The sequence below is a fragment of the Mizuhopecten yessoensis genome, unplaced genomic scaffold (genome assembly GCF_002113885.1).
Source record: "Mizuhopecten yessoensis strain PY_sf001 unplaced genomic scaffold, ASM211388v2 scaffold11173, whole genome shotgun sequence".
NCBI classification, from domain to species: domain Eukaryota; kingdom Metazoa; phylum Mollusca; class Bivalvia; order Pectinida; family Pectinidae; genus Mizuhopecten; species Mizuhopecten yessoensis.
This window is the reverse complement of record NW_018408916.1, coordinates 1,112,711-1,137,005: the sequence shown is the minus strand read 5'-3', so window position 1 is coordinate 1,137,005 and position 24,295 is coordinate 1,112,711. Positions and strand designations below refer to the sequence as shown.

The 24,295-nt window shown below is 36.2% G+C and overlaps 1 protein-coding gene across 1 annotated transcript in view; it reads left to right on the top strand.

Moving 5' to 3' along the window:
- The first annotated feature begins 740 nt into the window (after positions 1–740).
- Positions 741–24,295, top strand: part of LOC110467400 — a 75,760-nt gene continuing 52,205 nt past the window's right edge. The window contains exons 1-4 of the mRNA XM_021524539.1: positions 741–829; positions 22,401–22,493; positions 23,335–23,490; positions 24,056–24,184. Coding sequence (XP_021380214.1) covers positions 22,421–22,493; positions 23,335–23,490; positions 24,056–24,184 — 358 coding nt within the window. The 5' untranslated portion in view covers positions 741–829; positions 22,401–22,420. The remainder of the gene's footprint in view (positions 830–22,400; positions 22,494–23,334; positions 23,491–24,055; positions 24,185–24,295) is intronic.

Sequence of the window (24,295 nt, the reverse complement as noted above, 5' to 3'; positions counted from 1 at the left end):
CCGAAGCTTACTTGCCACAATTGAAAATGCACCTAGACAACAACACATCAGAGGCTGGTTGGTCTACCATGGTTTATGTTGTAACACACTTTCATCCCGGTTTTATTTTCACTAAGCAGTATAATGCTTATGTAAGTCAGTGAAACATATGAGGCAAACATGTAAGAACCATTAAACTAAGTCAGGAAGCTTACATGCTTTATTGCCATTTCAATATGAATATAATTATTTTGATCTATGGTGAATTGACTTTGTAAATGTCGAACCAATTTATTTCGAGTTTATATTTTTATGTCCTTAAGGCACGTTTCTGTGATTAATATTTAAACATGATATAATCTGGGAAAAGAAAAGACACGCCATGTGTTATACAGGCATCTGAGTGCAGACTTATAAGCATTATAACACCATGCTTTAGTAGTTTTTCTTTGGCGCGTTTTGTAATAATTTTTTATGTCCTTTTTTTATTAGAAATATGCCGGTATGGCCATTACATGAATTTTGGGACAAACTGTTACAGACCTTGGATCTGTTTTAAGGGCAGCTAAAGGACAGAACAGGAATTCCTGAAGCATCCCATCTGTGATTCAAGTCTTGTTAAGAAGAATGAGAGAAGATTTTGTAGTGACGTAGTGCTTTTGTGAGGCTCTTTTCGACGCCAGCTGTGCTTTACTTATGCTTCAATAAATTGATTAAAATATGCCCGCAGTTTTTTTCTATGAAGAAAATTGTCAATTTGCGGCTACTTATGTACGTGGTTTGTCAGTAAGTGCTGCCATATCATAAGCCACTGACCACGAAGATAGACCGAAGCCTGACGAGTATACAGGTAAGTAAAAGTGTTCAACTTATAATCTGATATACTTATGTTAATAAATCAAATAAATATATCATACATAGGTCGTGCTCGTAAGTATGTTGTCTCTTTTAATCTACCTTGGTCAAAATCATATTACATTGCACAATGTATAATCCTCTTAATACAAGTATATAAAAAATATATTTCACCGAACAACTGTTACGTCGAAATACAGGTTTGGTTAGATCCTACAATTTATTATATTAATCATTTTATTGACAGAAATTGCAATTAACAAATTAATTTAATTGTTCAAAATACTTCTATTAGTTTTTTGTATAATTTAGAAAACGTTAAATAATCAAGGATGCTTATAACTTATAATTGCTGATTTGAGAAGGTTTCGTATTTCAGGTAAATTGCATACATATATGAAATTGCAATAGTATTTGACCGTTACTAAAAATATTAATTGAAGAATATGCGGTCAATTTTAATATGATATAATTATAATATGTATCATGAACGCCCAGATATGATACGATTGCTGTACTAGTGCGAATTATTTGCATTTTATTTCTGTATACTTACACGAAACAGTATTAACGTGTAAGAAAACAATACCAAATAATTGAAAATTGCTCTTTCTGTGTGGAATGAAAAATACATACTTTTTAATTGTGTTGTTTGTAATTATTGGAAGAAGAACAAAATTCTGCTTTAAAAATTAATAAATTAAGAGCACAAGTGTCCTAAACAATATTATGACAATGTTTAAATGCAAATTAGAATTGCTACACGTTATACAAGTATAACGCGTCCAGATCATTCGAACTACTGGGTGAACGTTCATAGCATTATTCAAATAGATATATAGCATGGTCGGGTAGTGTAGCGGAGAGCGCACCCGCCTTTCACCAAGCCGGCGGTAGTTTGACTCCCCAAAGGTATAGATGCATAAGCGTTTCGAACTATTACTGATCGGAAGATGAAATACAACAGAATTCCAAAATAACTATTCCTGTAATTTCTTGCGTATTGCCCGTCGGTTATGCAGCTTTTGGTTTCGGTGAAAAATGCCGACTGTGGGCTATCTGATAAAGCGGGCAATGTTACGAAATAATTCCAAAGGCACCATAAAACTTGTCGGCTATGTGATATTTTTCAAGTCCGAAATCGTGTACATGTTAAATCATAAACAAAATGACAGATAATCTCGGGGTTCATCATTGAACTTATGCAGGAAATGTTGGTTCATTTTACTGTCACTGTATGGTATCGTTTATACGTAGTACCAAGTGGAGTACTGGGAGTCGCCATAGTTGTTTACGTCCGACTAATGAAGTAAATAAATCAAAATTATATAAAGATTGAATTATCCAGATAAGCACAGGTGTAAACTTCATTTATCTGCCGATAGTAACGAACCTGGTACTCTTTGCGTATGATGATTTCTTATGTAGCAGATAAGCCGCAGGTAATCTGTTTCCTAGACATGGTATTTTGAGGTGTGCGGGCAATATAAGGAAGCGGAGGACATAGGGAATTGTAAAACACGTGACATGTCAGTTATCGCAAATATTCTAATGAAGTCCTTCCTAGGATCAATGTTAAATTTTGTCAATTCGATGGCCATGATCAGAATTATATGTATATATTTATTTAATAATGTTTTTCTTTTACAGCAAAGCTAGCATCATCGCTTAATTTATCTTATTTAGTTACACATGAAATGTTAGAAAATAATCAATCGTATTGAGATATGTATTTCAATTTTGATATAAAACCAGTGATATTTCTTGAATTTTTGCGGTAAAACAAGTCGACAAAAAAAAATTGTAAAATATTAATCGTGTTTCACTTGGAACTAAGCAGCGAGTTGTTCGATTTAAAGGGGTGTGATATCATTTTTCTGATTTTATTTTAACGAGTTTGAATGCGTTTGACAGATGCACTTAAATAGCTTCCAAAATCAATGCATTTTACTACGTTAGATATGCACTCCCTCTGTCTTTGCTATACAGCCCCGGGGTAAGACACCCTCTTCTTCATATTCATCAGTGTCGTGTCTATATATATGTAAAAATTGACAAAACGTGCCCCGCAGATACGACCACGTCAGAATACGCAGTCGTAAAGATTTGTAATACTGGATTGAACGGTTATAAATATTGTCATTCCCACCTGCGGTGCAATGCGTGGTTGTTAATAACCTAAAAAATAATCTACAAAAGAACGTAGTATTTTTTTCTAATGAATGTATTTTAAGACAAAACGATGACAACCATCATTCATCACACAGTAATATGGAAGACGTGTCGCTAACGGAGTTTAAATGGTCAAAGCGGATAAGTGATGAATCCAAGTCATGCAGCGTTTTGTATCTTATTTATAATCATAAGTAAATTCTTGCGTCTTTTGATGGAATTAAAAAAAAAAAAAATGGATTATCGCTCTGTGTTTTCTCATCGCGAGCACGCGAGCGAATAAAATCGAGAGGCCACCGCCAGTCGACACGAGAGTGTTTCATCCACGTACTCCACGTTGAGAAAATATTTTGAACGACAAACATTGTGTGATAAACTGTTTGTCTTTTTCTCCATTGATAAAATGTGAAATAAATAAGATATCGTCCAACTGACTTCTAGACTTGATATGATCATGGAGAACCTCGATCTGTGGCAAACGAAAATGAATAAAAAATTTACGCGGAGGAACAACATGGACCTTTAAACTATGGATATTTTGAAACAATTCCATTGTCACTGCCTTCTCCATATGAACATTTACACTTAAACTGATGTTATCCTCACAATATGTTTTTCATAATTTTATAATGCCTTTTCATATTTTCTTACACTGAACACCTTTGTGTGGATAATATTTGCGGTTCCGGACATCACCTGGTGCGAGCAGACGTTCTTTGTTTGAGAAATTGCATTCCTAAATGGAAAAATCCATTGTCAAGTCGTTTTCAAGGCATTCGCAACTTCTCATTGAGTATTCTAATAATGACAACCCATGATAATACATTGATCATGCTACCGGTAGATGATATAATATAGAATATAGACGATGAAGTATGTTACCACGTTGTGAATACCGGAAATATTCAAAACTCGAATCCGAGACTAGAAAACCGGAACTGGACACAACTGCTTCCAACAACTGAAAATAAATGTGTAAAGACTTAACAAAGTGTTCTTACAGTATTTTACATTGGGAAACCACAAAACGGCTCAAGGTGTTATACCAATCGTACATATTAACAAATTATATTTGATGTAATAAATTGCTAGAAAACAAAAAATTACATCAGTCAAGTTCAATAGAATAGTATTGCTTCTTTTGACATGTTTAAACTCAGGAACTCATTAACAATCATATAATATATATGTTATAAAAATTGAAAAAAATCTGATTTGATAATATCAGAGACAACAACATTTGAATACATCTCTTAAAATAATTTTAAACTTATATATATTAAGCTTTGCTTGACATGCCTATTTTTGGTTAAGATTGATGTATCCTTGCTTTGTGTCGTTATTTGTTGTTCTCATGTTACCTTCTCCGTAAGTTCTGTATTTGATAAAATTTTGTTAATTATGAACATATATTCAATACTATAATAACACTAAAGTACTTATCATATTAAGATAAATGTAGGTAGTCTAATGTTAACTATTTGTAATGATCGGGTGGCGAAGTGGTTAGCGCTCCCTCCTTTCACTAAAAGGACGGGGTTGGATTCTCCGATCAGACGTGATAAGGTATATTGGGTCACCTGCCCGACTACCTGGGTTTTCTTCGGGTACTCCGGTTTCCTCCTACATTGATTCCCAATACACGCTACCATCCGGGGCCACAAGAGTAATTGATATAAGTTGATAGGATCTGTTTCGCAATCGTTCTAAAATGAAAAACAAGGTTTAATTATACTATAATTACGCTACAATAAATGGATATAAATAAAACGGGAATGAAACAGAACTGAAGAACTGAATGTTTAATTGACTACTTGTTTGGTAATCAAAGAAGTTCGATTAATGTTTGTTTGCTTGCGTGGACTGACAAAGAGCGTTTACTTACGAGTAACCGAATACATATTGGATATCTTTATTTACATTGGATAATGTAGTTCACATGTACTTCTATTCCACGTTGTTCAGTTTGTCGATAACTATTTCGTGACAATGTTTTATCGTACATCTGTGTATTGCGAACGTTAACCACATATAATTTTGTTTTTATTTTGATAAAGTAAATGGTATGAGGAACATATAAATAAAGTACAGTTTTGAATTGTATAAATTATTGACGAATAAGTAAACAATGACAGAATTGCTGTCGCTATGCTATACTGTCTTTCTGTATTTTATTTCGAAATATACAAATATGCAAACATGATACCCCTACCCTTTTCTTTACTTTCATTTCGTAACGTGACAAATCTAAATGATAAAGCATAATTTTGGCCTGCTTTGTCCTCCGCTCACCTTTCCTACACCCTTCCCCCCTCCAAACAATTATAATACTAATAGTAATTCGAGGTTCTTATATACCGCTTTATCACAACCTAGTTCGTAGGTCTCTCAAATCGGTTCACAAACTATTATCTGTGGTTATAGGGCCTTTGCAACGCGCCAATACCTTTCTCAACTGAGCATACCGCCGGTGCTGCCATTTCGGCGCTCACATCTAGCATACTACAGGTCTAGCACTACCCAACCACGTACTCATTTACAGCTGAGTAGACTGGAACAAGCGGAGTCAAGTATCTTGCTCAAAGATACAACACAGTGCGGTGACTTGAGTCGAACTCGCTCGCAACCCTTCGGTCATGAGCCCGGCGTCCTACAACTAGACTACCGTGTCCCCCCTCTCCCCGCATACTTTAAAAAAAATTGGATATTCAGCATTGTACATGTTAATTATTTATTATCAGTGTCGACACATAGTTTTCTTGATAATAAGAATGTTCAAATATGTGCTCAATAGTTTAAAAAATCAAACGAACAACTACAAAATTGACTAAACATTCGTGATTTTGTTTTTAATATTAATTATTTATGCGAACTTATGACCAAGATTAATACACAGATAATTTGAAAACATGTCAGTATTTGGGAAGTATCTAAAATTCAAGGAACAATCATTTTAATGTTTAGCTAAAACCAAAGAAGGCCCACACCATCTTAGTCTTTGCAGATAAGTTGTGAAACAAAACAACGCATAGACATTTTGAATAATAATAGCGCATGACTCATATAGATCATCGTGAGTTGAACGAATTTAACAATGCATAACTCACCCCGGTAAAGCAAATGAAAAACATAAATGTTTAAGTTACAAAAAGCAAAATTGAAATAAGTCAATTAAAATATATTTGATGTTTTTTAATTAAAAAGAATGAGAATTTTGCTTACAAGAGTTGTTGACAGAATGTTTAAAGTCAGCCTATTTGATGATGATAACAGTCAACTGAAAATCCTGTTTTGTTACATGACGTTGATGTCATGAGGATAGTGCGAAGTCTAGTTCTGTGTTAGCACCAGATACTAGTATCATTATGGTAAAAGTATTGAGGTACTGTTTCATTCCTCACTGTTGACGTCATGTCAACCGTATGATGACTTGTGTCGTTACTCAATTCCGACCTAAAGACACCATTCGTCGGCGTTAGTATCATCGGCATCGTCGTTAAAACAACCAAACGCACTGATTTTTATGAAACTTTGTACACATACCTATGATATCATTTACTCGCTTAAGTTTTATCTTAACCCAAAATCTGAAAATCAACATGATCGTTAGCCACGACAGGAAATTCTTCCGTGGAAATCTTTTTGTTTTGAACGTGTTTGTTATAAAATTTTAGAGGAATTTCCGGAAGATTAATATATATATTTATATATATATAGACAACATGTTGGTCGAGTTATAATCTCTTATTATTATTATTATTATTATTATTATTAAAATATTTCAACACGGAAGGTTAATCAAAGGAAACCTTCAGTGATTTCCAAAACATCAGCAAAGGGAAATAATTACAAAGTTGACACTACCAACCAAGCTCATGATTGACTATATCTTGTTAATTTGCTACTAACTTACATATCGATCAGGAAAACGAACAAATGCTTATGACATAATACCTCACCTTATGAAAAGCTCTTTTTCATAGTCCTGTCTACTGTTATATGCACGTCTTGGTCGATATATTTGTTGAGACTAATTATGTGGCATGTCTGCACATCTAATTATATACAATTTCATCACGTTATCTAGGTATCAGTAGTCAAAGGCCTGTTAACTTAATAAAATCGTTAGCAAAATGCAAGGTATGGAGAAATGCCAAAAACATTCATAAGATTCAGCTTTTTTTTTGTCATTTGATGACTTTTTTTAAAAGTCGATACTTGTTATGTCATTTTAAAATTTAAATATTATCAAATATATATTCAATTCGAAAGTTTTTGCATTTTGTTTCCGTCAGGCTAACTAGACTACACGCAAACTTAGAGGTGCATTGATTGCACAACATATGCATTCTTACATGTCGAGGGAAAAACAAAAAGAAGGACAATTTGTCTGGCCATTGTTTTTCGAGTCGATACATGCTTTGTTTTCTGCTCATTATCTAACTGCTACTGAAATTGCTCATTTTTTGCTAGTTTATTTATCAGCGATACGATCGATTGCGACTTCGGTACTTGTGTACTGATGATAAGATGACTATTGTCTCTGTTCTGATTGGTTCTAGAGAACGCAACATTTAAGTTTAACATTACGATGAAATGATCGAGTTCAAGAAAATTCCTAGGTTTTTTCCCTACTGAAATATTATATGCTCATGATATGCTAGATATGCTTACGGTATATAGTATTCTTAAAAAACCCAGGCAGTTTTATGCGATATCATACAAATATAAGAAGTACGTGATATTACGAAAGAGAATTTCACGCGAACAGACGTTAATGATAAAAAACAATTGCAAAATGGTCTTTTAGTATTCTTACTAACATAACTTCAAAAACCAAGATTTCTTTTTATTGAGCAATCTTTGAAAAAAAGAAAATTCCAAACAGACAGCAAACGCTACGGCATTTACCGACAGCTTTTGATCATCATACGATTAACACGTGATGAGATCATTTTATATACAACAACTAAGGGTACAATTATAGGGATTCTATATTTCTTTGACTAAAATGATTTGAAATATATGGAAAGGGAAATACTGTGAGGAGATATTCATAAAAATTCATTCGGAAGTCTAAAAAGTTATTTACAGATTTTTATAGACTTCAGTTAAATGTCCAGTCAAGGTTTGTTAAGTGGTTTTGCATTGCTTATTTCAAAATAGTTTGACAGCTGACCGCCTTACCGTCATTGTGTAATGACGTGGATGTATACGAGAGCAAGTATGTTTGTCTCTGTTGTCCATTAACAAGTACTAAACCTGTTGGATTAAAAAAATAAATTAATAATCCTGTTTTTACTTGATGGTGATCTTTAATGTACAAATAGCCAAACATGTCTTTCTTAGAGGGAATGTCTTCATTCCAAGAAATGTGACACGCTTATGTACATATCGTGAACATCTGTACAAATGTCCCCTAACGTTCAATAATGTGTATAGGTTTACCTCTTTATGATCACTGAACACGTATATTGTAATACGATACTTCTTAGTACTAATTGTTTAAAGATATTAAAAATCTGTATTTATACTGTATATATTAACAAGCTGCTGTGACGCAGGTTTCCTAGTTTATTGACTTTGCGTGGGTTTTAAATGTCAGAACGGCTTCTTGCTCGATATATATATATAAATATTCATATTACATATGTAAAATGAGAATGGGTCATCAATTATAAATTTCAATGATGAGATCACATAGCAAGTTACTGGTAGCCAATTTGCTGTTTGACGTGTTTCCTTACAGATAAAGGAACAGGTTTCTAATAGGGGGCATAATCTACTTGTAAATACTGTTTATAGTTTTATGTGGTTCTCTTTGGACCTGCAGGGCTAGGAATCCTATATTTAATCGATACTGCTTGATATTTGATTAACTAGTGCCATTGATTGTGTCCTTATTTTACGAAATGGCCATAGGGTTATGCAATTTGATTTTGCTTTTCTGTTCACAGATTTCAAATTGTATGTGCTAATTTAACGGCATTTGCTGGTTGACTCTGCTGGGCTATCAGTCCCGAGGTTTGTCTTATTTGTGTAGCTGGGGTTATTGTAGCACAGTCGACATGAAATATTAATTTAAAATAAACTTTTGTAACCAAAATTTGTAAAATTATTAACGTTATGACGGGATCTATGAACTTCTATCCATTTAGATATATTTCTACACATGCCTTCTTCAGACACATATTTTCATTCCATTTTACTTTCAGTACAACTGATGAAAAATATGTACAGAATGACCATTTGGTACATAATATGCTTTGTTTGGCTTTTTGCATTGATTAACTAAGTTCAAAACGCTGCTTCTTTTCAGCTGATTTTCACAGTACCGTCTTTTGACGGGACATACTATACCCACATGAGCCGGCGTGTGGGCAGTTGGTCTGGCGCAAGCGCAACGACCGGTCCATATATTGGGCAGTAGTCAAACCATGTGACGATGTTAGATACCGTGAACATTTTATGTTTCAGCAATTTTATGATTCAGTCAATCAAATCTAAAGTTTTGACAACGAACACTCGTAAAACCATTTTATCGAGCGATAATTCTAAAATTACATTAACAAAGTAAACGTTTATGTCATAAAGCACCGAAATCGACGACCTCTTAATGTTACATAGTTCGCACTGAAATTATCGCAATAATATCTATAAAATGTTGAAGACAGTTCTGTATAATGTTTTACTTAGTGCTAAATATGGATCCTTCTGAAAGTGCCGCTTAAAAGGCATCTTTGAATTTTATTATGTGAAAAATAAAGCAAATATCGTTTTATTGAATATTTAGCAATATGGTAAAGCTTCATGCAAGTAAAAAGAGAGTACCGAAGTGTCAACAAAACCTTAATTCGAACCACCGATAACAGTATGCCACAACATAACAAGGAAGAGATCCACATGGACAATAAGAATAACAATAAGACCATGTGTTCGGGAAGGGTTAGCGTCTTCTGCTACATCGCCGTCACCCGCAATGTAAATCTAGGGTGGTCGGGTGGTTCAGTGCACTTGCCTTTAACCAAGGCGGCCGGGATTCGATTCCCCGATCGGACGAGAAAAGGTTGGGGTCACCTTCCCGATCACGTGGGTTTTCTTCGGGCTCTCCGGTTTCCTCCCAAACTAAGACCCCCCACTCGCTAACATCCGGGCCAACAAGAGTGATTAGTATAAGTTAAAATAACTTGTTTCATAATTGTTGTAAAATATATAAAGTTGATCAATCTAGGTCAAATATGAGTAATGTCAGGTTCTCACAGCGAGAACTGGGGCACTAATGACCATAGTCAAACTCATCAGCCGTCAGTTAATAAGGATTTATATATTTAAGATTTTAATGTAGCTACATGAGATCCTGTTTATGTTATATTCTAGTTTACTTTTGCATGCATTCTGTTGCCAAAAGAAATAATCGCCTACCCTGGTCACATCTCTTTTCGGCATGTTTATTTCGCCATTAACATAAGAAAACATATGCATGGTGACATAATGCTTTTGTGATCACTTAAACACGAAATAGATATCACCTATTTGAACATTATTCTTGTAAATTCAAAAAGCCAAACAAAGTAACATCCATTTCGGACTCATCAGTGTTACTGAATGTCCAAACAACGACAATCCATAATTAAAGTGTTCCAAATCATTTGTTGAATACAGCAAAAGGAAAAGTTACCTTTAATGTTTTTGATAAATTTACAACTTTAATCTGCCAATTACGATTTATTCTTATACTAATGTTGCAAGTAAACCATGGCAACACGAATTCCGGCTACAACTCATAGCTAAAGTCGCAACGTGGCAATATTCAACGATTTACAGTACTTGGGCTAGTGGTGTTTCCCCTTTTTTGTTCGGTGTGTCAATATTGTATATTGTAAACTGTCGCTGTCTTAAAAGTTTACTCGTTAAAATATCAGATGCATGTATTGTGTATATTTTCCTCGTACACACGCACGAAACTGTTGACTTTTACAAGATGTAGTTCAATACATTTATTTTCTTTTATTTCGTGTCGCCATCCTTGACACGACAACAATATCGCTCGACCTTTATGTGTGCATCTATACAAAATATTGATTTATAGTAAACATCGTCATTGAAATGAATGAAGAGTCATGATTTCGTCATTGAATACGTGTTGTTAAGGTATGGACAGATGCAATTAATTCTGTTTGCTTGTATTGTACGAGATCTATATTGGTTATTGTTGTTTATAGCGTAGCTTGGCGCAACAGACTTTGGTTGTTATTACTAAGTGCGCAATAGCTTTCAAAAAGGGTCATCAACTAACTAATCAATTAGCTAAACCTAAATTATTTTTAATGCAAGTTTAATAGGGACATGTCGAACAGAGGGATAGGTAGAAAGTAAAATATAAACCAGTGGTACATTGATAAGATCACTTATATAGCATCTTCTTCAGTATCCCCAAAGCAGAAAAGTGTTTCCGATTCGGACAGAAGAGCCCATCACAAAAGTAGTTGGATGTTACAAATATTTGTGACTTTATTCCCAGTGAATTATTTCATTGTTTCATGCATACATTTAGGTTCTGACATTAGTTTCAATTACATATGAGATTTTTGAAATGATTCTAGGAATTTTTCAATTTAGCGAGACTATGGCGTGCTAAAATGAAAATTCGTGATGAGTTTCATAAATTCCATATGAAATAAAAACGAAGTTGAGATCCATTCTATCACATAATCAAGATTTGTGGCATTTATTCGTGTAGAACGACAATTTCCACGCAACCTTGAAATGTAAAATTTTTTGACTCCAGTGCGTAAGTCTGTGACGCCATGTACGTACTTGTTCTAGCGTGACGTCACAATTGAAACAATTGAAACTTACAACCAATCACAGGGCTGATAGGTCATATTACATAGGTTAATACGCTAGAAAATATGACATGGGTATATTCACTTGATAACACAATACATTATGGGATAAAATCAAATATTGCACGTGAACTGGAATTGAGGAAACCAGATGCTATCGTAGGGTACAGCTGTCCAACGTAAGGGAATGGTGGGGACAGATTACATTTCCATTTTCCACTATCGATGTTGGAAAATCACATTCAATTGAACAGAAATTTGAACCTTAACGTTAAAGAAAGACCTGTCCAACAACAAAGAAATGTACACATATTAAAGGAAAAAGGCTGGAAAACGAAAATATTTTGAAAATTGAAAAAATAAATAAATACCTTCTGCTTATAAAACAAAAACATAAACAAAAACAAACAAACAATGGTATATTCTAAAGGCAGGTGTGATTTGTTCAGGATAAGATGCTGAAAGAAAGACATAAACGTGGTTAGTGTTCCATTTATTCTTCTCATGAAATTTGTAAACGCATGATATAGATTCTCGTTCTTATCAGTGTAATTGACGTAGACTGCTCACCCGAGATCGATGCATATTATTATAAATTTTAATTGTTAACCAGATGTGACACCTCCACCCTCTGGGCCAAATACCGCGATAGATCACGATAGGAAAGCAGGCAGGTATATTTCCACTGTAAGTAGTTTAAGCAGAATTATAGTTCTTAATGACATCACATTGTGATGCATTCGGCTATGCATGTAGGCATTGTGGTCGATTGTCAAGTTACACTACATGTGGTTAAGTGCAGACTGGTGCCATGGCCTATATATTGATATATCAACACAGGGGGTAATATCTAAATTCATATTACCATGAACATCTTAATCATTAACAAAAAATATAGGTAAATAGAAATAAAAATCCACAAAACATTTTTCTGTCCAAGTTCAAGGTATTGATAATACTATTATTTAAAAACTGTTGACACTTGCAACGAACATTCTCTCTCTGTTTAAACTAAACAAAACGAAAATGAGTTGAAAGTTATCAAGACTGTTATGCCAGCTCTCCAGCTGGGTATACTATAACCCCCCGCAAAGGTTTGAGGCCTTGTAATCACTGAGAGTAAAATAAATTAAAAGAACATGCAGCTTAATGTCCTATCCTCGTTTTATCTAAATGGACAAGTAACACTCGTTCATGATAACGTAAAAGAGCATGGCTGTCTCTGATATAGTAGGTATTCAATAGAGTTAATATCACTTTCTTTCTCCTAAAACTATTTCATAGCTTCGAAATGTCAATTCTCGTAGATTAATGTTTTTTTAACGACGCCGCCGTATAGGAAGGAGGCGAAATGGAATTGTAAACAAGCAGGCTGACACGCTCCACGCAGATAAAACGCTGAAAAAGGAAGTTTAAACTATGTAACTTAAGATGATAGGACAAGGACATGCCAGCTGTTGTTGTTCCGATATATTTTTACGTTTAACTCGGAACAAACACTGGGTGAGGGGTTAATTTTGCCACGAATAATCCATACAAATCTCAATTGATATCAGCTGAACCGGATCCATCGGACACAATAGGCGCACCGCCGGGGAATATGAAGAAACATGCTGGATAGTATTTTACATTTTTTTTTAGCTCTACAAGTATGTTATTGTAAGATGGCTGAGACATCTACAATATTAATATGATCGCTATTTAAAAGAAAATAAACTGGGATGTTTGTTTTTCACGTTCATGTGTTGTTTGTACACAACGAGACCATATAGGTTTATAAATATCGGTAATGCGATACGTATGGCGTATATACATGGATTATCGATGATCTTTATCGCTACTACACAATGGTGTTGATAACATATGTATCTGATTCATATCCTATGTACAGCACGCGCATCTTCACATTTACATCAGAAAGAAAAGTATGTTTGCATCATAATCTATACAAGATCCAATATGAAATAGCAAAGAAGGTTATTTTTAAATCATGATATTGAAAACGTACTTTTCATATAAATATCATCAGGAGTGTTGAACGTGTTTTACTTGATAATTAAGTTATTGTATATATCTATAAAACGCAGAATAGGATATTTGATCGATTTCAGCACTATAACACACCTAGCGTTTTCCTTTTGTTGACCATTGACTGTTAATGGAGCAAATTATACCAAAAGTCACCTAAATTTAAGAGAGTGGTTATTTTTGCGGTTGTTTGTATAGGGAATTTTCGCGAGGATTTGAATATGTGAATAGAGGAAGACGTGCTATATGTTGCCAGTTTAATTGTGTTAAGATAAATATTTTCAAGATATTTCTATCTATTTTGCAGAGATCAATCGAACAGCATTCATCATCTTCGGAAGAAAACGAATATAAAGCCATTTTAATTGAATTGATATGTAGCATGAACAGGGATGAAAATAAAACATTTGATTATTTCTGACGACTATGCAAGATTGATGTCAAGATTGGTGTTTTAAAATGAAATGAAAGCGAAGAGCCCAACAGAGTGCTACATGGATGGCAAACGCGTTGCAATATTAAATTTGATATGTAACTTGATTAATTTCGTACATTTTGATTATTGAAAGAAAAAAATGATGACGTCACAAATTTACTTCTTAGGCAATACTTCGGGTATTTCCCCTCTGAAGTTTTAGATTCGAAAATATGTGTGATTATGTATTTTGTGTGCAAGAATCCGTTTTTATATAACGGGGAATTTGGAAAAAATACCAAGCTACCCTCTTTTAGCGTCATATTCCTTTTTTCTTTCTAAATTATTTTAATGGTTTAACTGAAAAGAAACATACGTTACATGTACTTATATAATCAACATTTTTCTTTTGAATTTATGAGAAAAGTTAAATACATTAATAAAAGTCAAAATTTACAATTGTGGAAGCCAAATATGTATAACTGAACATACATACAGATCGTAAAATTATCAACAAACCTCGATATTTCTTATGATGAACAGGGCACAAACACTGCTACTAACATATCAACAATATGTCAGCTTACCTGACTGACGACATACGTTATAAATAATCAATACACCTAGAATGGAGGAAATCAAAAACAGTCGACGCATTCCGAGAAATATGAAACACGGAAATGGAAAACAATTTAGACATATTTTGCGATAGTCACTGGCACTACTCGTTTTCACTGTTCATCGGTTGGTATGGCTCTATCAGTTACTGAGGATGACTTCAGAATTGTAACTTCTGACAAGTATGTCGGTAGAGGTAGTTAGAAGGAGGCCTATACATTGTGTTTGCAAATCAGTCTTGAACCATGAATGATGTTAAAGGGATAAAGGTTAAATATGATGAAGTACAACAAGGTGATACTGTATTTTCATTTCAGTAATAATTACCATAACTTTAGTATGCATATACAATACCTACACCCATCTTTGTACCCCAAAACAAAATATTCAAATACCCCTACCTCCCTACCGTGACGTAACCCATATCTCGACGGCAGAGCCACGGAGTGGTCTCCCTTCCTCTTCCTTTTTTGGCGCCTGCTGCCTGCTGACGGCCCGGAGCTTGCTATGGATCGGTTTGGTTTGAGTGTCAACTCAATTTATTGCCCAGTTTGTGTGCTTTATACCCATCTCCCCTTATTACTACAATCATTTGTTGTTGAAAATTATTTTTGTGCCTTTTTCGACCGGTTATTTTATTCCACGCGTGCCGTTGGTGTGCAAACGCGGTCCGCCATTATTGTGTGTAAAATTTCCGACTTCTGTTTATTTCAGTGACGGTTGTTTGTTTCGGCAAACGTGATTTATTTCACCGTTTCGGATTTATATTACGGGTGAAATTCTTTCTACGTTACATACTTTGTACTATCGTATTTTATTATTTTTTCCGTGTTTGTCTGCTTGTAAACTTTGTTTACTTTTGCTTTGGATGGTATGTCTCGGTCGGGTCCTTTTCCCGCAGGATTAGGCTTCGGGTCAGCAAACGGTTCTCTTGCCTGGCAAGGTCTCGATCTGCCTCGACCAGATCTTCCTGTGGGGGTCGTCTTTCCGCTTTCGACCAGATCTTCCTGTGGGGGTCGTCTTTCCGCTTTCCTTCCAGAGTGGAAGGAAATTACGGAAGACACATGGGCCTTGTCTGTGGTCAAGGAGGGGCTAGGCATTCCGCTAGTGCGGGATCCGCCCTTAGCGTCAGAGCCAATCTTTTTTCCTCCACCGGGGAATCCGAAAAACGCCGGAAAAGGCTCTGGCGTTTCAGGAGGAAGTAGGGACCATGCTTACCAAGGGCACGGACGAGGAGGTTTCTATGTCGGTATGCACTCCCGGGTTCTGCTCCAGGATGTTTCTGGTTCGGAAGAAGTCCGTTTTACTTGCAACGGAAAGGTCTTCCAGTTCCGGGCCATGCCGTTCGGGCTCGCGACTTCAACTTTGGTTTTCACCAAGCTGCTGCAGAAGGTCGTGGGATTCCTGCACTCTCGAGGAATAGATGTTCACATCTATTTCGACGATTCCCTCATGCTCTACCTAGTGAGAGAGTCTCTGGTGCAGGGCACCCGGTTGATTCTGAAAGTCTCACTCAAGGTCGGCTTCATTCCTTCCAGAGAAAAGTCGGAGGTTTCCCCATCTCAGGATTTGGTTTTTCTGGGGAACTGTTTCAATACGGCTTAGGGCATCCCCCTTCCACCGATGGAAAAGTTTGAGAAGGCCAGGGCTCCTGCTCAGACCTTTATCGGCCGGTCTCAAGTCCAGGTACGTTGGTTTCTCAGTTTTCTGGGATATCTCAACGCCCTAGCCGATGTGGTCCCCTTAAGGAGACATCACATCAGGCCCCTCCAGATGTTTCTCCTTGCCAACTGGGTCCCTTCTTCAAGGGATTGGGAAGCCCGGCTTCCTCTGAACCAGTCGGTGAAGGAGTTCGCACGCTCGTGGACTCATCAGGACAATGTTCTCCGAGGGGTTCCGTTGTCCAAGCCGGTTCCCACTATGACCCTGTACACGGATGCATCCATGGCATGGTGGGGAACTTATCTCGACGGGCATTGCCGGTCGGGGGAGTGGTCTGGGGAACAGCTCTCGGAGCACAGCAATGTGCTCGAGATGAGGGCTGTTCTGTTGGCTCTACAGTCTCTTCGGGAGATCCTGCATTCCAAGGTGGTTTGTATGGCTACGGACAACACTTACAGTTGTCGCGTATCTGGAGAGACAGGAGGAACCAGGTCTCACACACTGTGTGCCCTCGCTATCCGCATTCTTCTTCTTTGTCAGGAAATGCAGTTGACAATTTGTGTCAAGCATCTACCAGGCGGGTTGAATGTGCTGGTGGATACTCTTTCCAGGCGCCGCCAGCCGGTTTTGACAGAGTGGCAACTGAATCCCTCGATTATCGAGGGAATTTGTCAGGTGTGGGACATAGACCTGTTCGCTACTTCACTGAACAATCAGTTGCCAACGTTTGTCTCTCCGGTTCCAGATCCAAGGTTATATGCATTCCCGCCCTTCAACCTGGTGGGCAGGGTGCCGCAGAAGTTTCGGGAGCATCAGTGTTCCCTCCTCCTGATAGCGCCCCTGTGGCCGAGGCAGCCTTGGTTTCCGGAGCTTTTGTCGCTTCTGGTGGAAGAGCCACTGGCTCTTCCTCTCAGAGCGAACCTCCTTCGCCAGCCTTGGTCTAGGACGATGCACTCTCGTCCGGAGATCCTCCACCTTCACGAGTGGAAGCTATCTCAGGAGGCCTCGATCAGGCGGGCTTTTCTAGGGAAGTGTCAGATCGCATCACTCGATCAATTAGGTCTTCCTCATCTGCCGTCTACCAGTCACGATGGAAGATTTACTGTGATTGGTGTGTCGGCAGGAAGGGTGATCCGATCAAGGCTACTGTCCAGGTGATTGCGGACTTCATTCTTTGGCTGTTTAGGGACCGCAATCTTGCCCCTGGCACTATCACTGGTTATCGCACGGCCATTGCTAGTGTTCTCTCTGTTCATGGTAGGCCGGAGGTAGGCTCGTCCTCCTCTCTTTCTGCCTTGAATAGGGGGTTTGGGTTGGACAGGCCTAGGGTCCGGCGGTTCGGGCGTTTTATAAGGTGAGAGCTCATGAGATCAGGGCCCTTGCTGCATCATGGGCCCTCCTCAATGGGTCCCCCTGTCAGGAGGTCATGTCCGCGGCTTTCTGGTTACCTTTACGGAATTTTATCTCCGGTCCTTGGCTTCTCATTTTGATGGATTGTATACCCTTGGACCTGTGATGGTTGCACAGTCTGTGGCTGTTCCTCCACAGTAATTCAGTGTTTTTAAATAGTATGCTATCAGGCACCACGGTGGTACACCTGCTCGTTTTAGGGGGAGGTTTTCCATTTTTTAATTACTTTCGGGGCTTTATTAGGGGGTGTCCTTGAACCTTTTCCCTACCTTGAGCATGTCTCGAGTTTGTTCCGTCAGCCTGGTCTGCCTGGATTCGAAGCCTCCAATACGGTAAGATGAATTCGCATACTAAAGTTATTGCAATTATTTCTGAAATGAAATTGAGGTTTTTTAAGTAAAACACATTTTCATGATGTCATACTTACCATAAATTTATGGAGTCCCACCCTGTATTCCTTCCCTTAACTCCTCATCCTGGCTGCCTTTAAGCTCCATAAAAGGGGTTTGAGGAAGGGAGACCACTCCATGGCTCTGTCATCGAAATATTGGTTACGTCACGGTAGGGAGGTAGGGGTATTTGAATCTTTTGTTTTAGGGCTACAAAGATGGGTGTAGGTATTGTATAAACATACTAAAGTTATGGTAAGTATTACATCATGAAAATTGGTTTTACTTCAAAAACCTCAAATTAATGCTATGATTAACTCATAATCACTTTAAAATATACCCTATACTCTTTAAGGATTTTAAAGCTATTTCATTTTCAATTATCTTGCCTACTAAAGAACATACGATTGTTGGATGCGTTTGAGCACATCAAACGCCAAATATATATAAAACAGTGGAATGTAGCTTTCGATCATTGTATTTATCCATCGACAGATATAGTATTGCTAAACAATAATTTAAAAATTTACCATTTTTTGGAGAGATTACTCCATTAAAACTCGCAGGGATACTGTGTTAGGTAACCGTTAGGTAGCGTTTTATCCCTTCTAGCGTAAATCAACAACATCACTTTATATACTATTGAATAAAAAATTGAAAAAACAGCACATGCGACAGACTGATTCTTAGACACAGGTAATTAAAACCGACAAATGTATGAATCATCTACGAGAACTCCGATTTCCCCCCCTTTACTATTGCAACCTCCTGGTAACATGCAATGGATCATTTGCTAAACTTGACCTTTAAAAGAAGAAAAATAATTTAGTCCCTATACATTTAATCCGTAAAAACTTCCCTTGTCAACTCTGACAAAAAAGTGACTACAAAATAAGCTTATTGATCGACGTCTGATTTACCTAGCGTTTACTCGATTTAGAGCATGAAATCGTTTTTATATGCAGTATCAGTATAACGATTTTGTCTAAGCAATGAAATAAATTGCTAGTTGGTCTCTCGTCATGACATCTTTTTTGTTTCCCCTAATAAACACTTCCGTACAGTTGACATTTATTGAGTTTATATTTATTTATATATCTTTTTTAAATTGGTCCAAATTTAATATGATTTAACTGCTGTTGGTGATATAGATCACAGAATGACCCGACATAGATGCAGGGACCACGAAGCCGTTGGATCAGTCCCGATTTTCCATACCACACCTGAATGTACTTATCGATGTCATCTCTTGTCATTGGCAAATGGCGACATATGGCGCTACCGCTGTTACCCAGATCTGTGTGCTATTGTTACACTCTATTATTTATACACCTTTGCTCACCTACCACGAGCTAACACGGTGATTTATTTAACAGTTATTAATCCAATAAATAGACATCCTGTTAACATAAAGGTGGATGACATTACATTATCGACATCCTTGTAACCGTAGACTCGTGTGGGGAGAGAATAGGCTGGCGACGTCAATCACTTTGTTTAACTACTTAGATTGTTGTTTAAAGATCCCTGTCCCACTGTCATCTTCTTTTTCGTTTATAAAGTTACCTCCTCTTAGTTCCGTTTTGGATATATCAGTAGAATAATTTGTCTTAGGTATTTTCGATGCTCGGGTAGCTTAGTCGGTTAGAACGATAATATAACAATCCAGTGTTCGAACCACGGTCTAGCCCCGTGAAGTTGTACTCACAGAACACTGTTGTTGATTGTATATTGTTTTTTTTAACTTTGCTATTTCTCATTTAAATCCAACAATGAATATTTTTCTTTTTTGAAATTATTGATCAAAGCTATAGTCTTGCCGAAAAAAACCCAGTTTTAAATGCGTTGTTATAGTTGTTAACAGTGGTACTAGGGTCCTTTAACTTCCTGTATACTGAAAGTCAAGTTGCGTGACAAATATTATATTATGTATTTCACTGATATCATACAATGTAGATATTTTTTAAAGCGCATTGCTCCTATGGAAGACGAAACGAGTACGATATATAGAATAAAATTATATTCAAAAGATCATGTGATAACAGCAAAAGGTATAAAAAATAGTTTTTTTTGTTGAATTTAAAAAAAATAAAAAGAGAACTGGTTAATTTCGAAATTAAACAGGTAGTTAAGTATGCATATTTTATATAAACTTAATTTGTTTTACTACAATAAAGAAACAAATTAAATTAATCACTCCTGCTGACCCAGATGGAAGCGCGTAAAGGGGGTCTTGATGTGGAAGGACACTGGAATACCCGCAGAAAACCCATGTGTTCGGACAGGTGACCCATACCATTCATGTCCGATCGGGAAGGCGAACCAAGCAGCTACTCAAAATATGCGTTTATCTGTAATAAACCTACTTAGTTATATTTAATGAAAAAAACGAAACACATACATGTATGAATTGTCACACATTTGTGTAGAGATAAAATTATGCTATACATATAAACATTGCATCGGAAAATTACGAGCATCATATTTTGAACTAGTAATACATGACAGGAAATCCACATTTATGAAAAGAGCTGAAAAAATAATTAAACTGCAACAGGAGACAGGGAGAAAGCCAGTCGTTATTTTTGTTGGCCATAGCTGTGTTATGCGATTTTAAAATCGACCTAAGAGACCATTAATTTTTGACGAAATATTTGTTTTCTCGATTGCTGCATGTAAATACTAAGAGCTTAGAAAGGATTCAAATATAGTAACATATACAAAAAGTGATAAAATGTATTCACAATCAAACGTTTTATTCGACAGATGCTTCCATTATCGCCTAAACTTCTTTATACCTTTCATCTCTAATTCCATATTACTATAATGATGATTTGGAATCATCGTCATCCTTTTTTATTTCTGGCCATTTACATTCACGTCCTTGACATCTTACGGCAGACTGTCATTGTGTCCGTATGACATTACAATAAACTACATTATTACCTGAAAGCCACTAGACGGCTTTTCTTATTTATGACTTATTGCCAGTAAATATGAAATAAGCTATTTGTTAACAAGCCATTAACGTTCACAAGAAAGAACCACATACATGAAACGTCAATACCAACTACGCACAAATGCCAAATGTCACGACATATTCTAGACGTTTTGCTCTAGATTCACAGCTGGTACTGCAAAGACCTTCAAAAATTGTAAGAAAAATACATATTTATCGCAATGACCTATCTCCTATTGTATGATAACACGACCTTAAACAGCAAATGATACCTGCGACGTCGATTTATTTACCTTTTTGTTCTTGCATATGTTATCCAAAAACCAGGACATGTACAATTATTAATGTGTTTTAGGTTCTTATGATAATCATTATTTTGTTCATATTTGTGAAATAGATTTAAATATTTCGTAATTGGTTCATATACCCTACATACAAATTAGCTATAAATCCATCGACAACAAATGTGATATGTTAATTATACTATTTAAACTTAAGAAAGACAGGATTTCAAATTTGCCTGCTCTTAAATAACTTTCAATTGAACATAATATCAACACAGAAATATAACTAAGGTAACAAAATTATTAATGGTTCTTCAGATCCGTGTAAAATTTCAATTTACAACTTTAAGAAACTCTTATAATAAGTCCAATAAATGTTCATTTATGTCTAAATATCTTTGTTATGTATATAATGCACTGTATAAACGAGGTTGATGAGCTTGGAACCAATTACATATAAATTGTAGAGGCCTAATGGTATCAACATATACCTTGAGTAAATCGAATAGGTAGAAGAGTTTGGCGGCTAGTGATGTCAACGGGAGTGTTTTTTCCACAAATACATCAACGCTCGAACGTTTGATTTTGGCGGTGTCGAACTCATTTCCCTTGGACACCAAACATGATCTATGGGTGACAGATCTTGATACTTTGCAAAAGCCTGAGCGATATTAATGTGATGTGGTTAGCTTGATGAAACAATGAACTAAAAACAATTGTGTTGTCAAGTAATTCAAAATGTATGATATGTTACAAACTATAGCGGTTTTCTTGCGTTTCTAGACTGTTGATCGGGCGTCAAGATGATGGAGATGCGGACGTCCAGTGTTACCTTTGTCTCCGTCCTACTGCTGGTAGCCATGGCAACTGTGACCGGTACGTGAACCATTAGTATAAACAACATGTCATTTTGATTATCAAAGATATACAAATACTTGATTGTCTAGAGTATTACATGCTCTGGTAAAATGCAAAGGAGAACTTGAACTCTCGAGATACCATTATACGTAGATTTATGGCATAACCAGATTCAGTTTTGCTCAGACATTGGATATTCACAATTTACAAAAATTCAATTAAATATTGAAATTTGCCATTCATAATTGTCCAAATAGATATCCAACTAAACTGTATTAATTAAAAACATAACACTAACGAAGTATCCCCAAATCCACTTCTTGTATATTGAACCTTAAAACAGGTGAACAACAGAAGACATGCATACCAGGCCAAACACGTTCATACTACTCTCTAGGTTTTCCGGCCGCTATTTTGTTAATGTATTAGTTTTCTTGGTTTCTGTCGAATATCTACATGCACAAATGCTCTACATTTCTTGCAGCACAATTTGATAGTCAAGTAACAAATGTAGAGAGTCTATATAAATATTATATTTGATTTTTGTTAATTCAAAACGCCTCAGAAACGACTAATAAAAATAGTTCATAACAGTTTTGTTCAATTCCTAATCGGGTACGATTTACGTATATGTCGAAGGAAAAGACATTGTGAAGTGCCTATGCATAGTTTTTTTTGTTCTAAATTCCAAACCGTCGCATCGACGGCGATTATCCGAAACAAAACCATCTACAAACTTTGTAAAATTCCTTATCAACTATAATGGTCAATTGAACAGACATGGGAGAGAAATAGGTGTTGATTTATTTGAGAGTTTCTCAATGAATGATCTAACACAGAATATCTTTTATATTTGCAGAGGCGGCAGAAAATGACACGTGCTCGTTTCACGAGTACTTTACTTGTGACCCAAACGCTGACTGTATTGATAGACAGGGTGTGTTTGAGACCTGTAAATGTAAGAGCGGATTTGACGGGGACGGATTTCAAGGGGAATATCACACCGGCTGCTTAAGTACGTAAACCCGACTGAAATAAAGCAATAGAAGAAAATGCGGAAGGAGATTTTTTTTTTCAAAATTCATGATTCTATGATCTCGGTGATCTCACCACAGCCATCTCTGAAAAGCCGGATCGTTAACGATTGGGCCAAACATTTTCTTAAAATTGCTGGCTTTGTTTCACGAAAGTTCCTTAATTATCATAAAATTAAATGTCATCTTCTGTATTTTCCTTTGGAGGCATCATAATTTTTTTAGGACATTTCGTAAGTTTGTAGAAATATCCAGCTATGATATCCAATGGCAAAACTTGATGCTCGCGAGTCTAGGTCCTGAAACACTACGATACTCAAGTACGCTCCCTGAGTGTAAGCACAACCAGGTACTCTAATTCCATATTATTACAATGACGATCGTAAAATGTACTACAGGATAGTTTATCCATATATATATATATTTAATGATATAACGACTTTCGTTAACATTTTTATTAGAAATAAATTAAACTATGATTACTACAAACCATTAAAAACAGTTTTTCGTTTTTAAAATAGGAAATGTTTCATGTTTCTCTTGTAGTAATTGGATCTAAAAATATCTCGTGTTCTGGAAACGACGACTGCCTAGAATATGATGCCGATTGCATTGATAACATCTGTCAGTGCAGATCTGGATATGCGCAGAATGACTCGACGGGAGCATGCAAAGGTTAGTATTGGAGAAGACAACAAAATTCCTAAAAATAACACGAGAAAGCTTCCCGAAACATTGTCTTCAATTACAGTATGACATCAAAGCCATAGTTAAGTACGGTGAAAT